This window comes from Podarcis liolepis, assembly GCF_965112155.1.
Source record: "Podarcis liolepis genome assembly, chromosome: 3".
Classification (NCBI taxonomy): Eukaryota; Metazoa; Chordata; class Lepidosauria; order Squamata; family Lacertidae; genus Podarcis; species Podarcis liolepis.
The window spans coordinates 38,308,171-38,331,783 of NC_139557.1; the positions used below are offsets into that span (position 1 = coordinate 38,308,171).

At 42.3% G+C, this 23,613-nt stretch overlaps 2 protein-coding genes across 6 annotated transcripts in view; one reads left to right on the top strand and one right to left on the bottom strand.

Moving 5' to 3' along the window:
- ADGRB3 (adhesion G protein-coupled receptor B3) overlaps positions 1–23,613 on the top strand; it is a 443,824-nt gene that overhangs the window by 181,267 nt on the left and 238,944 nt on the right. For all 5 annotated transcript variants that reach the window (XM_083497330.1, XM_083497327.1, XM_083497326.1 and 2 more), the window contains one exon: positions 15,475–15,669. In XM_083497330.1, coding sequence (XP_083353456.1) covers positions 15,475–15,669 — 195 coding nt within the window. The remainder of the gene's footprint in view (positions 1–15,474; positions 15,670–23,613) is intronic.
- LOC310702420 (dynein light chain roadblock-type 2-like) lies at positions 19,489–21,704 on the bottom strand (the record flags this gene model as incomplete). The annotated part of the gene is made up of 2 exons (XM_083493897.1): positions 19,489–19,996; positions 21,614–21,704. 2 exons carry the CDS (start codon positions 21,702–21,704, stop codon positions 19,707–19,709), a joined length of 381 nt encoding a protein of 126 aa, XP_083350023.1. The 3' UTR covers positions 19,489–19,706.

Sequence of the window (23,613 nt, forward strand, 5' to 3'; positions counted from 1 at the left end):
CAGACAGATATTAGGCCTTTTGGGATGCAACGTTCCCAGCTTCTGGGAACAAGGCCAATTCCACGTGTTCCTCCTTCATTCCTCCCCTAACATGCCACCTTCAACATGGTTGTTCTGCTTTCTTTAAACCATGGTTTCCCACTATGCCCCAAATGGGGAACTGTCGTTTAATGGTGGATCTTAGATCTTGGCTTGATCCTGCTTTAAGAACCTGCTTAGTAAAGCCATCATTAAATTATAGTTCCCCATCCTGCAGTTAGATGTAATGGGAAACCATGGTTCAAAGAGGCCAGGTTCATAGCACCATAAAGAATAACTTGAGGGAAATGAGCAAGGCAATATGGGTGAAGGGATCACAGGGACCTGAGGCTCATTCCTGCCTTAATCAACTATGGCTTAGGACGCCAGGAATGTCGCATCCAAACTGGCCAATTTTGACCTAAAGTGATACACAATTAGAAAGAAAATGAACATATCTGTGAACTCTAGATAGTCTGGAAGGGCATACAAAACTTATCTTCTTGGTCAAAGCTATATCTCAGCCTGACATATTGGGAGCCATGAAGGTAAATCTCTCATTCATATTCATATATATATATATATATATATATGCAGGTTTTGGTGTCCTCGGGTGTCTTCCCGTGTAAAAGTTGGGGTGTCTAGGCGACGTTTCGACGAGGTCTCACTCGTCATCTTCAGGCTGGTGCTTTCGGCTTCTTGTTACTGGAACAGAGCGGGATCTCAGTGTTTGAGTTCCTATAAATACTGTAGAGGGGTGTGGTGTATTGCCTCAAAAGTTCTGGGCAGAGGGGAAGTTCCCAGGCTAGTGTTCTTTTCTTCTTTTGTTCCTTAATTACTTGAGGGATATCTTGAGTGATTACTTGAGTGATATTCTGAGTACCACTTAGGTGGGTCATTGGGTGTGGATTAGTTGCTAAAGCCTTCGTGTCTTGACCTCTTGAATTTGTGAAGAGTTTTTCTGGGAAGATGGCTGTACTGCACTTAGTTGTGCTTTGGCTTGGCTTCGTGTATAGGGGCGAGCTGTGGTTTTGTGCCCTGTGCCAGCCAGATCTGTGTAGGGATTGCAGGGGGGTGCAGCATCCGGAGGTGCCACTATGGTTTGGTTACTGGATGGTGTCTGTAATTTATCTGTGGAGAGGGTCTGGGTTTGGGTCTGGTGTGGTTGATTGGTGGTGGCGTTCTGTGTGCCTCTGGATCTGGTGTCGGTTTTTGTGGGGAGGGCTAATTTCCAGATGTCTGGCAGGCGGGACGTGTCGTCACGCTTGTTCATGTTGTGAGGGTGTTTCTCTATCTCGATGGCTTCCATGATTATTCTCTTGTGGTGATGTTCCATGTTAAAGAGCAATTTGGAATCTGCAAAATTAATTTCGTGTCCTGTTTCTTTCATGTGTTGGAAAAGAGAGGAAGATTTTTCTTCTTTTTTGACGGCATTCTTGTGTTCTGCGATACGTGCATTTATTCGTCTGTTTGTTTGTCCAATGTACGTGGCTGGGCAGACTTTGCAGGGTATTTCATAGACCCCTTGGTTTTCCAACTGGATTTTATCTTTGGGGTTTCTGAGGATATTGGCTATTTTTTGGTTGGTGCAAAAGGCTGTTTTGATATTGTGTTTATGGAGGATTTTGCTAATTTTATCTGTAGTGCCCTTGATATAAGGAAGGAGGGCCATGCCATTGTTTTCTTCTGTGTCTTGGTTTTTGGGGGGTGTTTCTTTTTGGATAAGCTTCGTAACCCTGTTTTGCTGGTATCCATTGGCGATTAACACATTTGAGAGATTCTGTAACTCAGTTGTCAAGTGGTCTTTGTCAGTCAGGCGTTTGGTTCTGGAGATGAGGGTCTTGGCTACGGAGTTTATTTGTGCAGGGTGGTGGTGTGATTGAGCATGTAAGTAGCGGTTGGTGTGTGTTTTTTTCCGGTAGATAGTGTGTCCTAGGGAGCCATCAGGTTTTTTGTAGATTAGGACGTCAAGGAAGGGAAGCTGGTTGTTGGCTTCTATTTCCATAGTGAATTGTATTTTGGGGTGTAGGCTGTTGAGATGTGTGAGGAAGCTATCTAGTTTTTCTTTCCCGTGTGGCCAAATTACAAAGGTGTCGTCAACATATCTGAGCCAAAGTTTGGGTTTGTGTTCTGACTTGTCTAAAGCATTGGTTTCAAAGTGTTCCATGTACAGATTTGCGATGACCGGTGAGAGGGGTGATCCCATAGGTGCTCCTTCTATCTGTTTGTATCTTTGTCCATTGTGGATGAAGTACGTGTTGGTTAGGCAGTGGTTGGTCAGGTCCAGGATGTATTCGGGGGGATTGTATTTGTATTTCCTCACCAACCTGAGGAAAGACAACAACATAATCATTCTCCCAGCAGACAAAGGTAATGCCACTGTTGTGATGAACACATCGGACTACCAAGCAAAACTATCAAATCTACTCCAAGACCCTACCTACCAACCTATAAAAACAGATCCCACCACCTATCTGGAAAAAACCACCAAATCCAAAATAAAAGCCTCTCCTATCAGTGAAGAAATCCAGCTAAGAATCACCCCCAGAGAAAAATCATCCAGATGCCCCAAACTCTACGGCCTCCCCAAGATACACAAAGAAGGAACACCACTCAGACCAATAGTCAGCTCCATAGGCTCACCTCTACAAAATCTCGCTAAATTTCTCGCTAAGCAACTTCAGCCCTATGCAGAATCCATCTCTTCACACGTTACAAACTTCTTCCAGTTCATAGAAACAATAAAGAAGCAAAACCTACATCCCGATGACCTACTTGTGAGCTTCGATGTTGTATCTCTCTTCACACAAGTGCCCATTAATGAAGCCTTGACAGCCATTCAAAACAAATACAATCCCCCCGAATACATCCTGGACCTGACCAACCACTGCCTAACCAACACGTACTTCATCCACAATGGACAAAGATACAAACAGATAGAAGGAGCACCTATGGGATCACCCCTCTCACCGGTCATCGCAAATCTGTACATGGAACACTTTGAAACCAATGCTTTAGACAAGTCAGAACACAAACCCAAACTTTGGCTCAGATATGTTGACGACACCTTTGTAATTTGGCCACACGGGAAAGAAAAACTAGATAGCTTCCTCACACATCTCAACAGCCTACACCCCAAAATACAATTCACTATGGAAATAGAAGCCAACAACCAGCTTCCCTTCCTTGACGTCCTAATCTACAAAAAACCTGATGGCTCCCTAGGACACACTATCTACCGGAAAAAAACACACACCAACCGCTACTTACATGCTCAATCACACCACCACCCTGCACAAATAAACTCCGTAGCCAAGACCCTCATCTCCAGAACCAAACGCCTGACTGACAAAGACCACTTGACAACTGAGTTACAGAATCTCTCAAATGTGTTAATCGCCAATGGATACCAGCAAAACAGGGTTACGAAGCTTATCCAAAAAGAAACACCCCCCAAAAACCAAGACACAGAAGAAAACAATGGCATGGCCCTCCTTCCTTATATCAAGGGCACTACAGATAAAATTAGCAAAATCCTCCATAAACACAATATCAAAACAGCCTTTTGCACCAACCAAAAAATAGCCAATATCCTCAGAAACCCCAAAGATAAAATCCAGTTGGAAAACCAAGGGGTCTATGAAATACCCTGCAAAGTCTGCCCAGCCACGTACATTGGACAAACAAACAGACGAATAAATGCACGTATCGCAGAACACAAGAATGCCGTCAAAAAAGAAGAAAAATCTTCCTCTCTTTTCCAACACATGAAAGAAACAGGACACGAAATTAATTTTGCAGATTCCAAATTGCTCTTTAACATGGAACATCACCACAAGAGAATAATCATGGAAGCCATCGAGATAGAGAAACACCCTCACAACATGAACAAGCGTGACGACACGTCCCGCCTGCCAGACATCTGGAAATTAGCCCTCCCCACAAAAACCGACACCAGATCCAGAGGCACACAGAACGCCACCACCAATCAACCACACCAGACCCAAACCCAGACCCTCTCCACAGATAAATTACAGACACCATCCAGTAACCAAACCATAGTGGCACCTCCGGATGCTGCACCCCCCTGCAATCCCTACACAGATCTGGCTGGCACAGGGCACAAAACCACAGCTCGCCCCTATACACGAAGCCAAGCCAAAGCACAACTAAGTGCAGTACAGCCATCTTCCCAGAAAAACTCTTCACAAATTCAAGAGGTCAAGACACGAAGGCTTTAGCAACTAATCCACACCCAATGACCCACCTAAGTGGTACTCAGAATATCACTCAAGTAATCACTCAAGATATCCCTCAAGTAATTAAGGAACAAAAGAAGAAAAGAACACTAGCCTGGGAACTTCCCCTCTGCCCAGAACTTTTGAGGCAATACACCACACCCCTCTACAGTATTTATAGGAACTCAAACACTGAGATCCCGCTCTGTTCCAGTAACAAGAAGCCGAAAGCACCAGCCTGAAGATGACGAGTGAGACCTCGTCGAAACGTCGCCTAGACACCCCAACTTTTACACGGGAAGACACCCGAGGACACCAAAACCTGCATTCCTGTACCCGTGAAAATCTACGAAAACATATATATATATATATATATATATATATATATAATGACTTCTGTGCTCCTTCAAGTTCATGCCATAATTTTGCTTTCACTCTTCCCTCACATTCTTGCAAATGCCGAGATGAAATGTAATTTGATCAAAAGAACTCTGAGGTGAATAATGATTTGCTTCAGCTGCAGCTCATTAGAGCTGATTTCAATTTTTTCCAAATTATATTACAAGGGCCGCATATCATCCAGTCTCTCTCTTCCTCAGCGAAATGAGTGTTCTGAAACCGGGAATGAAAGGCTTCCTCTTTCACAATTTATTCCTTCCCCAGACAGTTTATTAAAAAGGAGTCAGCCTAAAGTTATTATTATTATTATTATTTATTTTAAATGGATTTGAATTTGGAATGATGGTCATCCGCTCTCTGCAAAGGCTCGTTATTTTTAGTACTGGCTTTTGTTCCAAAATCGTCTCCTCTCCACTCCCTATATTGTGCTTAACCAAGGACCAACTTGTAAACTTGTAGTTGGCTAAATTCTCCTCTTAAGAAGCATCTGTAACCCTGTACCCACCCCCCCGGGGAGGGCTGTTGTTTGAACCCATTCTTTGTTTGCAGAAGGTCTCAGGGTCAATCCCTGATTTCACCAGGTAGGGTTCTGAAAGGCTACATAAGGGCTCCTTGGAGAGTTACTGCCAGTTGGTTTCATCAATATTGACCTAGATAAACCAGTGGTCTACCATGTTATACAGAAGCTTCCTGTGTTCTTATGTACTAAGACATTCCTCACCAACTGCTTCTTCTGATCTCTTCTGTGTTTTTATGAGTCACTTACAGATACATGTAAAGGGTAAAGTCTCCTCTGTTCAATACAGTTTTACTCTCTACTGGTGCCACACATATTTGCCATAACTACTACAATTGTTCCCTGACTGCACGTATATTTTTAGCAAAACCAGACTGCAATCAAAGGATGCACCCCAATTATTTTATATGAGAAAAGGGAATTAATTTAATTAATTTAATTTTTCTTGAAAAGGGGACAATCACATGAGGTCTTCCTTGTATGCTCTAGAGTGCACCGTAGTTTATCTAATTCCAGGAGAGTAACTGCCTTAGGCCTCATCTGCATTATATATTTACTAGCAGTGTCATACTATTTTAAACAGGTATGGCTTTTCCCAAAGAATCCTGGGAACTGTGGCTTGTTAAGGGTGCTGAGAGCTGTTAGAAGATCTCTCAAAGAGCTATAATTCTGAGTGGTTTAACAGTCATCCCCCTTTCCCAGAGAATTGTGGCTCTGTGAGGGGAATAGAGGTCTCCTAACAACTTCTAGCACCCTTAACTACAGTTCCCAGGATTCTTTTGAAGAAGCCATAGCTGCTTAAAATAGTATGCCGCTACTCTCAATTTATAATGCAGATGATGCCCATTCTGCTAGAGGAAGCTCATTCAAGGATGCCTGCTAGTATTTCCTCCCCAAAATCAGTTTTGGATGGTTGGGAAAACCCCCATAATAGTGGGGGCAGGGAAGGGAGATCTTTCCATCTGGCAAGCAAAAATAGAACAATCTCCTCAGTGCTATATTTAATTCCACCCTTTGTTTCCTGTAGCAAAAACAAACAAAAAAACCCACACAAACCAATTGTGTTTTCAGGCCTAAAGTAGTTCTTGCTTCAATCAGTTTGTCATGCAGATAAACTACATTGGCTGGAAAGACCGTGCATCTTATAAAGGCCTCTCTTTTGCTTTCCCTGCATTAATCATAACCAACCATTCATGGGAGACAGGCTCAACATCAATTTAACCTTCATGTATATAAACATCAAGGGACGCGGGTGGCGCTGTGGGTTAAACCACAGAGCCTAGGACTTGCCGATCAGAAGGTTGGTGGTTTGAATCCCCGTGATGGGGTGAGTTCCCGTTGCTTAGTCCCTGCTCCTGCCAACCTAGCAGTTTGAAAGCACATCAAAGTGCAAGTAGATAGATAGGTACTGCTCCGGCGGGAAGATAAACGGCGTTTCCGTGCGCTGCTCTGGTTCACCAGAAGCGGCTTAGTCATGCTGACCCGGAAGCTGTACACCGGCTCCCTCGGCCAATAAAGTGAGATGAGCGCCGCAACTCCAGAGTCAGTCACGACTGGACCTAATGGTCAGGGGTCCCTTTACCCTTTACCTATATAAACATCAAATTAATCCTTTCCCATCATAAGGACTAGCAATATTTGTGGCAAGATTTATTTGTTGGCAAGAGACTTGTGAAGCTTAAGCATTCAGCAAGCAGCAGCTTTAGCACATTAACACTTCCATATATTTAAACTCTTAATCTTATTGCTGTCTTTTGCTCTGCCAACAGCTCTTTAACTTAATGCAGGATCCTTGAAGAAATAGCTGCCCAAGCAAAGCATACCAAGTTTTATAAACAGGAAATCACCAAATGAGGGGGGGAAATAAGGTGCACATCAAAAGAGGTGGAAAGAAAGGCCACCCCAGGAGTAGTCAGATTGCACAATCATACAAATAATGTAGACAAATTTGTATACCGTATTTTTCGTTCTATAGGACGCACATTTTCCCCTCCAAAAATTAAGGGGAAATGTGTGTGCGTCCTATAGAGCGAATGCAGGCTGCGCCGCTAAGCCCAAAGCCAGAACAGGAAGACGGAGCACTGCGGAGCGCTCCGTCTCGCTGCTCTAGCTTGGGGACGGCTGCGTGCAAACCTCTCCAGGGCAGCGGGGTGCCTTCACCTCGCTGTCCTGCAGAAGCTAGCAAGGCTGTTCCCAAGCCAGAACAGTGAGACGGAGGGCTCCGTCTCGCTGCTCTAGCTTGGGGATTGCTGCACGCAAACCTCTCCAGGGCAGCGGGGTGCCTTCACCCCGCTGTCCTGCAGAAGCTAGCAAGGCTGTTCCCAAGCCAGAACAGCGAGACAGAGGGCTCCGTCTCACCGCTGTAGCTTGGGGACGGCTGCGCGCAAACCTCTGCAGGGCAGTGGGGCGCTGCGCTCCAAAGGCTTCAGGGATCTTTGAGGCTGGCGGTGGGGGAAAGCAGCGCTTCGCCCCACAAGCTCTGGTGAATGTACCTTGAACGCACCTTGTTTTAGAGGGGGAGAACAAGAAAAAAAAATTCCCCTGTTCTCCCCCTCCTATGGTCCAGTGCGTCCTATGGTCCAGTGCGTCCAATGGAGCGAAAAATACGGTAATTTAATTTGGTTAGTGTGGTTTTGACTGCAAGATAGTTGAGTTGTGGTTGATTGGAGTGGTTGCTCTGGTGAGATAAAGGGGATATGGGGGCCAAATGATGTATGATCTGGAGACAACTTTTTGTTTACCTCAGTGCAGCCCTAAGGACCTGTTAATTTGATCAGAAAGCTGTCCTAGAAGAGGGGAGGTTAACCCTCTCTCCTTTCCCCCATCCCAGGTAGACCCAGCAGTTGTTATTAGCTCTGTTGAGGGGGTGGGAATTCAAGGAACTATGCTAAACAGGTGTCCCCCATTTATGTGGGGGTTAAGTGTAAGTGGGAAGCACTCTCTAAAAAGCATATAAATGCCCGTTTCCCCCTGCTCTCCAGCTCCTTCTCTCCAATCCAGACCAAAGTATCTAGAGTTGAAGCACTGGGGCTGGCTGGAGGACACATAGGAAAGCAGTTGCACCAGCTGTTAGGCAGGGAGGCTGAGCAGCCTAAACAAAGCCCTGCTGCAGTTTTGGGGGCCTCCTCTGTCCCCATTCACATCCTCTTTGGGCTCCAGGAGCCACGGGGGGACTCCAGCTCTCCTCCCATCATTTCCTGGTATGATTATATTTATTTATTTACTTCCCAGCACCACATGTATGTGTGATCATGCACAAGTTGGTAGGGTGTAATTGGGTGGGGAGGAGCATGTACTCTCTAGGAAACAGTTCCATTTGAGGAAGCATTGACTCCATCCTCCTCAAGCCGTACCTCCCTGGTCAAATTAGCAGGCCCCTGTGGCTGCTTTGAAACATAGAAAAGGACATCAGATCTCACCTTGGTTCAACTGTGTCATATCTTGTTTGGCCCCAAGACATGAGGGAAACAAGCCACTGTCAACTCATTAAAACACTTACCATCTGATGCAGAACAAAACCTATTGGGGTTATTTTTATTTTTAGCATGGTTATGTGTTTCACAGAAAATGTGCCAAATTCACAAGTGTTGAATTCTAGCAGTAGCTGGAAAAGAAGAGTTGGGAGCACAACTAAGTACACCACAGCTTCGCCAGTCCAGCACCTCACATGTCAGTTGATGAGGGAGAAGCGGATGTGGCATTGCTAAAATGGCCTTTCAGACCAAATGGAGAGGCCCAGATGGTCTAATTTAGGCCCATGGGATGGAGGATCCCCACCACTGCTTTGCGTGGCCATTCTGTGGACCGAGGTTACAAATACTTGTCCTGTACATGATTCAGGGAGAGGTGCTTCAAAGAGACTTATGCATAGGATGTTTGCATCTGTTGTCCACACTTCATGTTTGCTGTTAAAAAATACTATGCCTCACATGGCATAGTCATGGAAAATGCCATGGCAGCAAGTGTGCAATCGTCAAGGCAGTAGCTTGTCCCCTCATGTATGCTGAGTGTTCCGTTATCACAAAACAGCTATTCCTAATCCTGTGCTGCAGCAGTATTTATTTCCAGACTTCATCCTGCAATGGAAGACTTTAGAGGTCAAGAGTTAGCGCTCATGTACTAATGTTGTGTGTAATGAAAGGGACATAAAGAGATACAGGAGCAGAAGGAAATGCAGAGAGTTCATCCTCTGGCTTCTAAAAAGTTCACACCAAGGCAATTTTTTGCGGTGAAAAATTCTGCATAAATATAACTGCTTTATACTTCCTTTTCTTCCACATCTTTCCTTTGAAAGGTGTTCAAGAAAGCCTGCATCAGGAGTTTGAGCATTCCCCAGATATGATAGATACACATTGTTCGGTTGTCAGATATTGGCCAGAGGACCAGGAAGTTCAATTTATGCTGTGTTGCTAGGGTAGCCAGTTGAAGAAGGCATGGCTCCTGCATCTTTAATAGTTGTGTAGAGAGGGCATGTGAGCAGAAGCTGATTGCCATGCATGCTTCACCTGCTGAAATCCCCCCTTATTAACTATTAAGCTCATCTTTTTCACCTGGCCACCTTAGCTGTTGCAGAATCCCCAAAACCCAACAGGTTCCTAAATGCCTATCGTTATTCTGCTACAGAAACAGCTTAAACAGCATGTTTTGCATTGAATTCTGATTCCTGTGTATTTTTGAGGCTTTTAGACCACCTTCTGTCTTAAATGCAGGATGATGGTAAGTTTGATTGCACTGTCCTAATTCCCAGCACTGGATTTTGTTTGCGACTGTTTATCTTGCATGACTAAAAAAAAGTTGTTTTGAAGTGTATGTTCTTTAGCCTTTTTCAAAAGGTTAATTCTTAAGAACTGTACTTTTATTTAGATACAGGATGAGTTGAAAGTACATCAGCTGTTCTATGCAGATGGGGGTGGGCGAGCTCAGTGGTGGTTCTTTATCAGAAGCGGCAAGAGGTAAAATGTGGGAAGGGATTATCACAGAAATGGGGTTGCAGGGAGTATGGAGCCAACTGGCTGCATATTCTAGTTGCCACACATCACAGAGAAATGTTTGACTACCATTTCCACTGCTGTTAGCATCTTGTCATTTCAAGGGCATGGAGAAATTCAACAGCAAATAAACTTCAGTTACGTGAGGAGTCAAGACATAAAACAAGGGCAATTTCTACGTCTTGCCCTCTGCGGCCAGCACCTCAGCTTTTTCCTGTCACAAAAGGTAGCAATAAGATTTATTTCCTGCGAAACTGAGAGTACATCACCCGAATAACTATGAAAACAAGGAATGCAATAAATTAATCAAGCATCTATGCCATTTTATATTTTGTGGAAAGGAACAATTGGAAACAAAATCGTATATCTCCATGCCACAATGCCTTTTATGTAATAGTTCGGGAATTATGATTCTATTTTTGTAGCAGCCAATTAATGAATGACTTACGCAACAAGCCATGCATAGCTTTTTAAAACTATCACATGGATGCTGAAGAGAAGAAATTGCTTGAATTTTGCATTTTTGTGCTTAAAGAAACAACAACCCTGTATTCACCTTGTGTCTTCAGTTCTGTACTCTATTAAGCTTCCTTTTCCCCCCATAGTGATTGTAATAAATAAGTATGGACACAATCCAGACACGTAGACAGGATTACCATAGGCTCAACAGAGCCCTGTTTTTATCCATCCTATATTGCCACCAACAGAAAGCCACTGAGGGAATGAGGGTGCATGTGTGTCTCACATACCCCCACCCAGCTTTCCCCCTCACTGTTCTTTAGGGAACAATGAACTTGCTCTGAACAGATGAGAAAAGTATCAGTGGGAATATGGTGAATGTGTACAGACTTCCCATTCCCCAATATGGCCCATAATTCTGCCTGCATGAATATTCCTTTGCACACATAGGGAGAGTGGCAGGGGGAGGAACTCCTCCACACCCAGGTACTATATGCCTCTGGTGAACTGAACATGAACCGATAGAATTTTAATTCTCAGCCATAATTTGAGAAACACTGCAGCACGACAAATGTAATTCATGTTTGCAAAACAAATATCTGTAGCCAGAGATACCAATATTGAGATGAAAACCAAGTGCCATGACACAGTGTCAAAAAACAGGGTTCATTTGAAGAACACTTGCGGTTTAAAACCCAAAGTCTTAGTTCCCTGAATGAGAAGACCCATGCAATTTAACTGCTGGCTATAATATATCTGTCGCTCTGCGTGTGCATGCACGTGTCACAAGCTTTTCTGAGACCTCATTCTCCTTTCCTTTGATTCCCCCCCCCCCCTTGTCAATTTACATTACGTAAAGGCAGAACACAGAATCATAAAGACATGCCCCATGGTTAAGCACCAGCAGCAGCCAAATTGCTCACACAGCATTCTAGTGTCAGCTGGTTTAATCGTCGACAATTGCAGTATTTAGAGAAAAGAATGAATGCTATAAAGCAAACATGGGGAGAATTTTAAGAACGAAACTATTTCCAGGGCTGTATCTACTACATTTGCTCTATCTGTCCTCGCTTTCTGATGAATGTTGTACCTCTTAGTGCTACAAATCCTATGTGCTTCAATTCTTCTGCTTCATTTATATTTATTTTATACTTTTTTCCAAAATTACCTTCGCAAGGTGAAGACTTGAGAAAAAGCACAACAAAAATAGTAAGAACATATATGTACATATATGTAAAAACCACAAAACCTAAGGAAGTTATGCAGCAGCAGCTAGTGGTTTCACCCAAAGTAGGCCAATTTTTGAAACTATTCACAGGAATAATTCTATACCAAACACAATAGAGAAATAAATTTTGTAATAATTCTACTACATGCAAAAAAGATCTTTCATTTCATAGAATTATAAAATTGTAGAGTTGGATGGGAGCCCAAGGGTCATCTATTCCAACCCCCTGCAATGCAAGAATCTCAACTAAAGCATCCATGACAGATGGACAGATTTTCTTACCACATACCTGGCCATACTTCATTGTTTTCCTCTATTGTTGAATTGTTGGAACACTCTGTTAGTTTTGTTTGTTATACATTTAATAAAATATATTTTAAAAATTCTACTACATACAACAAAAAATATATATCAATTCATTTAAATGGGTTCACTCTGTGTAAGTAGAATGACTGTTGACCACTGCCCCATAGGGTGCGGTCCTGTGACCCCTGGGAGGATGACATAGGAGCCATCGGATGCACCACAGCTTCTGCTCTGGTGTGGGTGGGTGGGTGGGTGTGGTTGTGGGGGGGTGGGAGGGAAGGGGGAGAACCAATGTTGGATCCCTGCCATTTTGGCAACTTTCTCAACCCTGACCCAGCCAGGGAGCCCTGACATTGTTGATGTAATTTTAATATGTTTTAGTATTTTAACTTTTGTATGTTTTCAAGTATGATTTTGAGTTTTTTACTCAACTAAGTGATGTTTGATTTTTATGTAATGAATAATTAAATTATTTAACCTGAAGTACCCACATCAAATTACTAATGAACCCATAACATCCATATCAATCTGCAAAGGTTGCAAAGTAAGTATAGTTACATCATTCACAATCCTTGTGATATTTCCTTTCAGCCTTACTGTACCACATTGGTTTTTAGTAGCTATAGTGACTGGAAAAGAAGTAGCTGTACACTGCGCTTTTGGCTTCCAACTTTCACTATGTACTGTGTTTCAGCAAAAATTAGGGCACTCTGGATCCCAGATCAATGTCCACTAACTAATGAAAGCCAATTTTCAATATCCACATCTATTGTGAGGCAGCAGCTAAAGTACCACTTTAACAGCTCCTTTATTCCACCATCCCGTGGCTCATAAACTGCATCTTAATAAGCCTGCATGTAAGTGCACTAAAAGATGACCTTCACATAGGAAGAATAGCACTGTCGACCAGAGCAACTTTCTTCAGCAATGTAAACTTTGTTTCCCCCTGCCATGTTGCTTTGTGACTTACACATTAACCTAATAACTACAAGAAGTTGAGTTATATTCAGAATCTCAGTCAAAATATATATCAAGTACCAACTTCTCCTTTCTGTAGCTTGGAACACAACACACCTTTGTCTCACTTTACAGGTCAGAGACCCAAAGGGAAGCCATCCATCTGAGCCCAGCTTATTCTTACCAAATCATTCTAATAGTACCTTCAATCTAAAGCAGGGGTGGCTAACTTATAGATCTCCAGATGTTGTCCTAGCCAATGATCAGCAATGTTGGGAGCTGTCATCCAGCAACATCTAGAGCAACACAAGTTCCCCAGCTGTGATCTAAAGACCACTTTATGGAATGATATTGTAGTATATGGAGTATGTGAAGAACGGTTAATTTGCCATGAATATACGGGCTGGCTGATAAGTGTAACAGCTGTTCAACTGATAAACTTGCAGCAGACGCTCTTGTCACAGTTGATCACAAAATAAAACACACAGTGCAGGGTTCAACTTATGAAGACTTCCACTTACACAATGGGGTTTCATCCCATGCCCCTGTGCCCCCTGAAATTGACTCAGGGAGGGGATCAGGAGAGCTCCCAGAACGGGGTGGATGGGAGAGGTGATTGTTCCATCTGACAAGCCAAAATGCCTGCACTGATGGAACAATCAGAAGAGTACAGTGTTGGATTCCCCCTCTGGTTTCAAGTTCATTTCTATGACAGATTCAAGTTCATTTCCATGCCAGATTTGAACAGATTATGCACTCCTTATGCAACTCACTATGGTCAGAGCCTACAGACAGACAAACATAGAGCTCAATACTGTATAGCAATATGGAAGGATTTTTGCAAGAACCTATTTTCATAGGCAAAAAAATATTGGCATTTGTCTTAAGTATTTACAAAACCGGTTAGGAAGAGATGGCAGTCCCAATGAGTTTGTTCTTCATCCTGCTTTTTCCTGGGCCCATTTGAGCATTCTTCCTCAAGTAAAGTATTGGGATCCTTTCTTGATAGTTGTAAGGAGGGATAAAAAGAAGTTGAAGGTGGTTGTTTAAAAAGTGATGACTGCCATTTTTTTCTTTATGGAGGCTATTGTTGCATGCATCTCTCTGAAGCCACTTATCTTTTATCATTTGCTCTTTAGGAGGGCATCTTTCACTTTTCATTTTTACCTATTTTACAAAAACTAATATGCTGGCTTTGTAACAATCCCCTGCTGCATGCTGTAATATATCTATTGACTTGGCTTAAGGGGCAGCTGAAACTAATGAATTTGCACCAACTGGCAGCTAAGGAGAAAAGTGTAATAGACGGTCCCTATAAATTCTGCATATGCATATACTGACTCATAGATTTTGTCTTTCCATGGGAACTGGTTCCCTTTGTTCTCAACGTTTACCTATGTCAGGCTTTCACAACTGGATGACTAGGTATTTGCTTTGTGTAGTTTTTAAACACTTCTGTCTCTTCTGCAACTATTTTAAACTGCTTTTATTGTACATTGCCTTGGGACATACATGTAAGGCAAGTAATAAATACTACAAATAATACATATAAGCTGTCAGGCATAAGAACTGTGGTAACATCAGCCACCAAACCCAAACCCATACCCTGAAGTAGCTTCCTTTTGTATTCTTCAAATGGATTAGGCCACACAATCCAAACAAACAGAAGAACAAGGAAAGAAGAAGCGTATGAATGTCACTCAGAGACTGACAGGAATGGGATTTTACATCCTACAAAACCATGTGTGCAAATTAGAGTTTATTATGCCAAAATAAATTTCAACAAGCTTGGAACCTATTGGTTGCTCATCTTTAGGGATAAATTGCTCAAAAACATAGTGAGCCTGAAACAGCCACATTCTATTGTGATAGTACTCTTTTCAGAGAGACACCCTTATCTCTAAGGCATCAAAATACAAAGGAACCTATAAATCAAGGTTTTGCCAGTGACTTGAATAGAATGTAGATTGCTCTCATAAAGTGGTTATTTATGTAGTCTGGCAATGTAATGTGTCTGAAGTTCTCATACAAAAAAGTATATGAAAGCTAAGTATAATGACTGCAGCTGTGTGGCTTTTTGTTTTTTTGTGTTTTTTTAATAACATGCCTCCAGATTCTCCAACTCAGTAGTTTACTCTGGCCCAGCATATTTCTTTGTGGAAAAATTAAGAAGTAGCTCTCTTATTTCCCCCTAAATGTGTTTCATGACATCCTATGTAAAATTGACATCATGGCTAAGCTGTAAATTATTCCCATTTCTTTAGAATATCCTCATAGCAATCTCTCGAGTTCATTTGGTGATGAGTCTGGGACTATTTAGTAAAGTAGGTTCTAATATTTATCACACTGTTTTAACTTTCACAGATTAAAGAACATCTTGCAAAAGGACAGAGGACACTGGCAGGTGAAGGAATGTCCCAGGTGACAAAGACCCTTCTGGATTTAACTCAGAGGAAGAATTTGTATGCCGGGGATCTCTTGGTTTCTGTGGAAATTCTCAGAAATGTTACAGATACATTTAAAAGAGCAAGCTACATTCCAGCTTCTGATGGGGTCCAGGTAAGCGAAACTAGTAGTAGAGCATAGCTAAGTTGCCATAGCTAAGTAAGTAGAATGTTCTTGGCATCTCCAGTTAAAATGATCTCTGGTAAGGAGAGCAGCTGCCTGAGACCTTAGAGAGCTACTTCCACTGAGAGGACCAAACACTGGACTAGATCACTCTTCTCCAATATGGTACCCTCCATCTGTTGTGGACTACAACTCCCATCTGCCCCAGATAACATGACCAGTGCAGGAGAGGAGAGTAGGAGAGCTCAGCTTTGGCAGTTACGTGAAATCTGTTTCTGCATTCCACATTCTGTTTTTACATTCACTATGTAGTGAATGGCCACTAGGATTAAAGGCACGACAGTTTTCATTATTGCTGGCATGTAATATTTGATAGGAAACTGATGCTCTGTAATTGGCATACCTGCCTTCAATACAGACTCGATTGGTTGCAAAGCCAGCACAATTAATTGTTTTGTCACACTGAGCTATGAGATAGCTGGAAGTGCACCACCTCCTGAACATATGTGCTGATTCAGAAAGTCTTTGTATCAGGCATTTAGGCTGCAGCAAAAGCAAACATAACAATGGCAACATCGTTAATTTGACACCGTATATCCTAGGTACTTCAATCTGATAAAGCCACATCCTAATTAGTGTTAAAAGAGAAGACAACAAAGGCTGCTTTAACTCAACTCTACAGTCAGACCCAGACAGAGAGGATAGTAGTTTTGCTCATCGTTAAAATAAAATTTAAAACCCACTGTGGGCAGCATGAGAAGAATTTAAGATAAGCCCCAAAGCTTCTCTTTTCCAACGTTCTGTTTCCTGCAGTGGCCAATGAGATGCCAGTGGGAAGCTCACAAACAGGCACATGAAGGCAATAGCCTTCTCACACTGTTCTTTTCTGGTGACTGGTATTCAGAGGCGCGCTGCCTCTGATCTTGCCAGTGGCGCAAAACCATCCTGAATAGTAGCCACCGAGAGCCATTTCTTGAATATATTTAGCTAATCACAATAGACATAATCTTTCTTAAGCACACCTCCTGTATCAAAACCTAAAGCAGAATATTAAGTAGTAAGAATGGCCATGAACACTAGTGTCTGGTGGTCCCAGATATAACCTAAAGGCACATGAGAGAACCAACTTGCTGAAATTAAGCAGGTCTGGATCTAGTCAATGTGTGCATGGGTGATTGCTTGGGAACCATATGTACACCACCTTGGGTCTCATGATGGAAGAAAGGGAGGATATTAATTTAAGGGAATAAATAAATAAAATGACCATCCATTAAGCTTTTCAGAATGGATCATGCAACTGTCTGCTAGGACAATAAATTATTTTAATTAGATGATAGCAGTGTGACTTTAATTGAAGTCTATGAGAGGAAAGAACTTCATGCAGGCTAATCACTTTGCATATATGGACTGCATTTTTCTGGGTTTCCTGTACCAAAATTTTCCTTTTAAAAAAACCCCACAGAAATTTGCATGTCCATCCAGCACAGAATTGACATTATTCTAGCCATTTTCTGTAGTTTTAGATTTCATCTTGAACTACTGTCATTAAGAGTTTACAGCTTTTTAAGTAAGTAAGAAAGTACCCCCCCTCAATACCTCCTTGATGCAAACTTTCTTTCTACAATGGCAAAGAAATTACACTGCAGGGGCAAATACAGATTTGCTGGTTTATTTACGTATGGCTGGATGCAGGATTGCATATTCTTTACCCACAACTCCTCAAACCCTGCCTGAAGACAGCTGATATCTTGATGCTGACCTTCTTGATAAACCCAGGATCTGAAACCATACAAATATGAACACATTTGTTTCTGCAGCACCCTACTGTATCCCAAAGTCAAATGTTGAACATGCATTTAACACTGGCCCACACTTGTGGTCTGTTTTTGTTTTTCTGACAAAGAATCTTAGAGTTGGAAGGGATCCTGGGGGTCATCTAGTCCAACCCCTGCAATGCAGGAATCTCAGCTAGAGCATCCATGACAGATGGCCACCCAGCCTGTTTAAAAACCTCCAAAGAAGGAGAATCCACCACCTCTTGTGGGAGTCTGTTCCACTGCTGAACAGCTCTTACTGTCAGAAAGTTTTTCAAAACGTTTAGTTGGAATCTCCTTTCTTGCAACTTGAAGACTTTGGTCCGAGTCCTACTCTCCAGAGCAGGAGAAAACAAGCATGCTCCCTCCTCCATGTGACAGCCCTTAAGATATTTGAAGATGGCTATCATATCTCTTCTCAGTCTCCTCTTTTCCAGGCTAAACATGCCCAGCTCCTTCAAGTGCTCCTCATAAGGCTTAGTTTCCAGGCCCTTGATCATCTTGGTTGCCCTGCTCTGCACCCATCCCAGCTTGTCAACATCCTTCTTAAATTGTGGTGCCCAGAATTGGACACAGTATTCCAAGTGTGGTCTGACTAAGGCAGAATAGAGTGGTTCTATTACTTCCCTTGATCTGGACACTATACTTCTGTTGATGCAGCCTAGAATAGCATTACCTATTCATGTGTCTCAGCTTGCTAAGCACCTATACTTGAGGCATAAACTGAAAAAAGAGACAGAAAACAGATGTTGCTGTAAATTGACTCTGGCTGTAGGATGTTTCCATCATCTGCTGCAGAATTTTCATTAATGATTCATGGAAAAGTGAATAGTTAAAGTCAACCAGGTTGCTTAGGCTCTTACCCTGCTTTTTTAAAAAAAATGCCTCAAATGTTCATAGAAATACAGCAGCCTAGACCTTAAGTTCCCATGAGCTGAACTCTGCTCACATTATTGCATATGGGGGGGGAGAGCGCAATTATTTTTTTGCAATTATCTGTTCCATCTTGTAGCCCCTATATAGTGTGGGGTGGCAGCACAGGGGCAAGAAAAAGGTCAGGGGGTCTTTTTCAGCCAGAACTCACTAGAACTCAGTTCCAGCACCTCTCAGGTGGGTTCCATTGCCATTATAAAGAGAACAAGGGAGGCGTTCATGGTGAGTTCCGGCACCTCTTTTTCTAGAAAAATAGCACTGAGAAAAGTGCAATGAAAATCCTCTTTCCCACTTCCACATGCAGAAAGTGCATATGAACAGAAGGGAAGTTTAAGATTGAAGCCAGAGTTAGTTAGTTAGTTAGTTAGTTAGTTAGTTAGTTTCCAGTATATATATTTTCCATCATTTGTTATGAAAGTAATCACAATATTCATAATAGAATAATATTTATGAGAATGTGAAATCAACAGTAAAATAATGACACAAATACAGTGGTGCCCCGCAAGACGAATGCCTCGCAAGACGAAAAACTCGCTAGACGAAAGGGTTTTGCGGTTTTTGAGCTGCTTCGCAAGACGAATTTCCCTATGGGCTTGCTTCGCAAGACGAAAACGTCTTGCGTTTTTTGCAAGTTTTTTTCCTTTTTCTTAACACCGTTAATACAGTTGCGACTTGACTTCGAGGAGGAACTCATAGAACGCGGTGTGGTAGCCATTTTTGAGGTTCTTGGTGATTTTTGAAGCTTTTCCAAAACTTTTCCGACACCGTGCTTCGCAAGACGAAAAATTCGCTAGACGAAAAAACTCACGGAACGAATTAATTTCGTCTTGCGAGGCACCACTGTATGCGAATCTAAAACAATTACCTTTGATCAAACAACAAATAATCATCACAGGCCATTTTCATACTTCAGAAGGCCTAGCAGAATAAGAATCTTGTCAGCTGGTGATGAAAATTAGCTAACATAGGTGCCAACCTAATCTCAGGAGGAAATGTGTGCTGTTAATCAAAGTTGTTGCTTTAATTCTAAACCTTTCTCTCTCTTTAAAAATTCTACACGTACTTTAAGCATTTATATTTATTGTCCTTTAAGCAGTTAGACACACTTTTATTAATTCAGTTACAAATACAATGCATTTGCACACACAAGAGATTTTAGCTTGCAAACTTCCTGACAAGTTACTGGAAACGTTTCTTAGTGGTATGTTATGCCTTTATATATCTGTAGTAAATGTTATTTTAAAATTGTAGCACAGTTCTCATAAAATTGGTGTGGATGGTCTATTCACGAGGATTTTGGATAACAATCAGAAGATATTCCTTATCTGGGGCAACCATGATTTCATGGTTCTTTGATCTAATCCCGAGAAAGGTTAGATCAGTCTGGGGATCGATATCTCTTACTGTGCTTTTTGCTTTCATCATGAGTTGATGAAGGAGACCAGCATATTGTACCGTAGTTGAGTTGTCAAGAGTGGTTCTGATTGGGATGCCTTCTGCATTTACGACAATAGTTCCAATGACTCCTTTATGTGACTGGATCCTCTTTAAAGTTTCTTCTACCACTGCCACTGCTCAGCTGGGAAGGCTCAAAGGCCTCCATTTTTTAAATATCTTGAGAGTTGTACCAAACGTCTGAGTGCCCAAGCAATGCCTGGAATTGATTTGAATAAATATCTGCTAAATATTTAATTGAAGTCACAAAGCATTTGCTTTGTACCAGTCTAGTTTGTCTTAATTCTTTGCAAACAATTATAATGTATTATTAAAACATGTTGCAACTCGGGGTGTTAAAAAGGAGCAACCTGAGTGGTCCACCAGCTTTTCAGGCCTGAAATTTGAGAAAGTATCATGAAGAGAATAAAATGGTGGCCTTGATAAGTGTGGCTAGTCAAAATTTGCGGCCACAACTAAATACCTATTTTCATAGATAGTATGGTGAGGCTGAAAGAGAAGACGCGTACCCCAAAAACCGAGTACAAGATAGAGTTTGGATCTGAGACCCAAATACCAAGCCACATATTTGACTCCACATAGCATCCCAAAGCATCAGTCTAGCAGAAAGCAAAATGCTAAAGCTGAGAGATAATACACCTATTGCCCACCTCTTCTCACCCCACCACACACCACTTCCTAACTTCATCTGCCCCAACTGCCTTTCTTTCTAAAGTTTCAATCCTCTGCATAGTTGCATCAGAGTAAGTCCCATTGAATTCTGTGGGATTTTTTTTTCTGAATAGACCTTCACAGGATTGCGGTCCATCCCATCTCACTCTTTATTTCTCTTTATCCAGACCCACCAGGAAACAAATTTTCCTTGCTTCTCTTTTGATTCTTCCTTTGACTCATCCACTCTCTTCCTGTCAACCCTGCTCAACAAAGAGCTGGAGTAAAAATGTATGAGCCTAGCAGCGCCATCCAGTGTTCCCTGGATGGCTTTTGGCAGAATCAGATTCTCTAAGCTGGAATCTAGCCCAGAATTCATCAGATTCCAGCATATCTCTTTAGAAACAGGCCCCAGAACAACTGCTATGTTTCTAGTATGTCCTGCAATGCACATTGATTACATCATGACATTAAGTTGATTCATAACACTTTGCAGTCTTTGGATATGTGCAAGGAATTCACAATATTTCAGATCCATTCTGACTTGTTTGCTGTAGTTGATACAGGTCCAGTAGAGGTAACTTTGGCCCCAGCTTTTCCAGTGATAATGGATTCTTTCCCATTTGTACAACCCAAGAATGTGAAGGGATCCTTGGAGAGCTACCACGTGTGTTCTAGATCGTTGCCCTTCCTGTCTCATTAAATAGGCCACTGGGGAACTGGCCAAGGAGGTAAAGGGAATGGTCAGTGCCTCCTTACAGCAAGTCAGGATCCTAGTATGCCTGAAGGAGGCAGTGTTAAGACCTCTATTGAAGAATCCTTCCCTGAATCCCACCATATTGGATAATTATCAGCAGTTTCCAGCACTGCATTTCTGGGCTAGGTTACTAGAGCATGTGGTGAAGTCCCATCTCCAGGGGTTTCGAGATGAGATGGGTTATCTAGATCCATTTCACTCTAGTTTCAAGCCTGGTTGTGGGGCAGAAGTCTTTGGTCACCTAGGTGGACGACTTGCACCAGGAATTGGACAAGGGGTGTGTGTCCCTATTGGATCTGCTGGACCTTTCAGCGGCTTTCGTTACCATCACCCACAGTATCCTCTCCATCTGATCCTTGAGCTCTCCCAAGGCCTATAAGCAAATCCACAATGGATTTCTCCCATGTAGACTGCATGCAAACATTCAAGTGGAAATATCCAGAGGAGGGACAGGCAAGCCTAGTGGAATAATTCCACTGTCCACCCATGAATAGTGCCTACCCACAAAGAATATTATTCAGACAGGGTCTCTCATTTAGTACCATGAGTGCCCTAAAAAGGTAAAGGGACCCCTGACCATTAGGTCCAGTCATGGCTGACTCTGGGGTTGCAGCGCTCATCTCACTTTGTTGGCTGAGGGAGCCAGCGTACAGCTTCTGGGTCATGTGGCCAGCATGACTAAGCCGCTTCTGGCGAACCAGAGCAGCGCACGGAAACGCCGTTTACCTTCCCGCAGGAGTGGTACCTATTTATCTACTTGCACTTTGACGTGCTTTCAAACTGCTAGGTTGGCAGGAGCAGGGACCGAGCAATGGGAGCTCACCCCGTCGCGGGGATTCGAACCGCCGACCTTCTGATTGGCAAGTCCTAGGCTCTGTGGTTTAACCCGCAGTGCCACCCACGTCCCTAGGTGCTGCAAAATTCTTAATAGGAGAGAAAACAACACCAGCATTTCAAAATAGGGGGGGGGTGGAGAACAATAAATGTACCACTAATTCTGTTTTTAGAGCTTGTTGGCTTAAAATCACATTGCTTTTTAGATGTTTTGCATTGTGCTAATAAGACATTTAAAGCTAAATTAAAATCAATAAGGCTCTCTGGACATTTTTAACATGAAAGCCTTTCCTTGTGGCCTTTAATTAACCTTTTAGAAGTATGGACACATTTAGGGGATGTCTGTGTTAGCCTTGTAATCTTTTATGCTTCCAGAGGTGTTGGGAAGGGAATAATTATAGAAATGAAGTTATCTCTTTAGGGAGGAATATTGTAGGTTAAGCTCCTTCTCATCTCATATTCACACTCTGTTTTATAATGGGCTATATATTACTGCTGTTCCAGTGATGCAGTGTAGGATATTAGAGGGGTGTGTTACATATTTGCTGGCAAATATATTGGGGATCTGATTCATCAGATCCCCAATGTAAATTAAATGAAGAGTTCCCCCACTGCTTGATACTGAAGACTGGATCGAGTCTTTAGAATTGTCTTTCCCGTTTCTAATTAGTCAGTGTAGTAATTTTTGCACTTGTGAATTTTCTAATTAAGGGTTTATTCACATTATGATGCCACTTAATGGCTTTCCAGCAATTTCGGAGAAGGGCTGTAACTCAGTTGTGGAGCACATGCAGGGCACACAGAATGTCACAGGTTCAGTCCCTGGCATCTCCAGGTATGGCTGATAATGGTCCCCTGCCTGAAATCAGTGTACACAGCACCAAGCTAAATGGAACAATGGTTTGGCATGATATACAGCAACCTCCTATAGTCTATGTTCAGGAAAGGCCTCTTTGTTACCTGTTTTAAATCACCCTATAGCCCAAATTCAACAACATTCAACTGGCATCAAGTCCATCAAAACCTTCATTATGTGAAATCCTCACCCCAGTTCAATCCCCTCTAAAAATAAGTTATGAAGACAGGTGTTTGATATGAAATGTAATGGTAGTATATTAATAGACAATCCACAGTGTGTGGTGTGTCAGTTGCAGAAATAGGCAAGGTGAACACCACAATGTAAGAGATTTTGTTATTAAAGTTTTGGCAACAATTGGTTTAGCTGCCATGTTGCTATGAATATATATAATTAATGGAATTAACATTGACAAACATTAAGTATGTTTAGACGTAACTGCAGTGCAGAACTGGTTTTTTGAGTAGTTTTATGTGTCTTCTGTAGAAGTAGGGTACTACAGTGGTAACTCGGGTTACATATGCTTCAGGTTACATACGCTTCAGGTTATAGACTCCGCTAACCCAGAAATAGTGCTTCAGGTTAAGAACTTTGCTTCAGGATAAGAACAGAAATCGGGCTCCGGTGGCGTGGCG